This window comes from Buceros rhinoceros, unplaced genomic scaffold (assembly GCF_000710305.1).
Source record: "Buceros rhinoceros silvestris isolate BGI_N320 unplaced genomic scaffold, ASM71030v1 scaffold2120, whole genome shotgun sequence".
In the NCBI taxonomy this organism is placed as follows: Eukaryota; Metazoa; Chordata; class Aves; order Bucerotiformes; family Bucerotidae; genus Buceros; species Buceros rhinoceros.
In genome coordinates, this window is record NW_010388816.1 from 46697 (window position 1) to 47780 (window position 1084).

A 1084-nucleotide genomic window follows, 5' to 3' on the forward strand; every position below is an offset into this window, starting at 1 on the left:
TCACTGTGCCCAACTCACATTCTCATCTTTTCTTTAGGGGGATAATTAACCCATTCCCTGCTTCAAAATGCATCCGATCATCCCCACTTCAGTGTATCTATACAGCTGAAGGACATACCAAGGCTGTGCTTTGTGTTGATGCAACTGATGACCTTCTTTTCACTGGATCTAAAGGTTGGGCAAACTCCATGCATCTGTGCTGCCCACAGAGGCTGCTTTGACAACTTGGGATATTGTGAAATTCTTAATCTGTGCTTAGTGCTGTAAAAAGAGTGAAAATTGTGATGATCCATTTTGCAGCATAAGCTGAAGAAGGATTTACAGTAATTATCTATAGATTTTAAATTTCAAGGTGGACTATTTGGCTCGTTTTGTAGGGGAAAAAGTAACTATGAAGAATAACACTAACATTTGATGAGTGGTATGATGGACCCAACCATGGTAACATTTGCAACATGATGTGCAATGCAAAGTGATAACCTTAGAGTGGGGGAAGAGGTGGGAATTGGCACATCTTTGGCTGTGCTACATGCAGAGTTTGAATAGAGTTTTCATGCTGTGGTTGATTCTTCAAGTAGAGCTAATGACATTGTCTGCTTCTGAAGTGGGTCTTGCTGCCTATCCCTTGTGGGCATAAGAATTGTATGGCAGGAAGAGGCTAAATTTTGGTATATTTTTTTTTTAGCCACTAAATTCCTGTCTGGATGGTGCAGCCACTCTGGAACTCTCATAGCTGGTAGAAACTGTTTTGGAAGAAAACATTTTCCTCCTGTCTTTGACTTTGCTTATTTTTCATAAATATTTTTCATAAATATTTTAATAAATATTTACTTTCATGCATATTTTTCCCTTTTTTTATTGCTCAGGAAGTTATTTTTTTGTGACCTTTTTCTCTGGGCCTTTCCATATAAGGCACTTCTGGGAAAGGACTTGCTGTATTCTTAGTTGTGCAGTTAAAACTGTGGCAGACTTTTTTTCCCAAACAGAACCTGTGTAATCTGTGAATTATTTAATTTCTTGAAGCATCAAAGCTGAGATGAACTAGAGTAGTGGCTGGGGAGACATTAACGACTACTACCACAGG

The 1084-nt window shown here is 38.7% G+C and overlaps 1 protein-coding gene across 1 annotated transcript in view; it reads left to right on the plus strand.

The window, feature by feature from the left end:
• KIF21A (kinesin family member 21A) overlaps window positions 1–1084 on the plus strand; it is a gene marked incomplete at its 5' end in the record, with an annotated part of 49194 nt that overhangs the window by 45834 nt on the left and 2276 nt on the right. Inside the window, 1 exon segment of the mRNA XM_010131433.1 lies at window positions 38–174. Coding sequence (XP_010129735.1) covers window positions 38–174 — 137 coding nt within the window.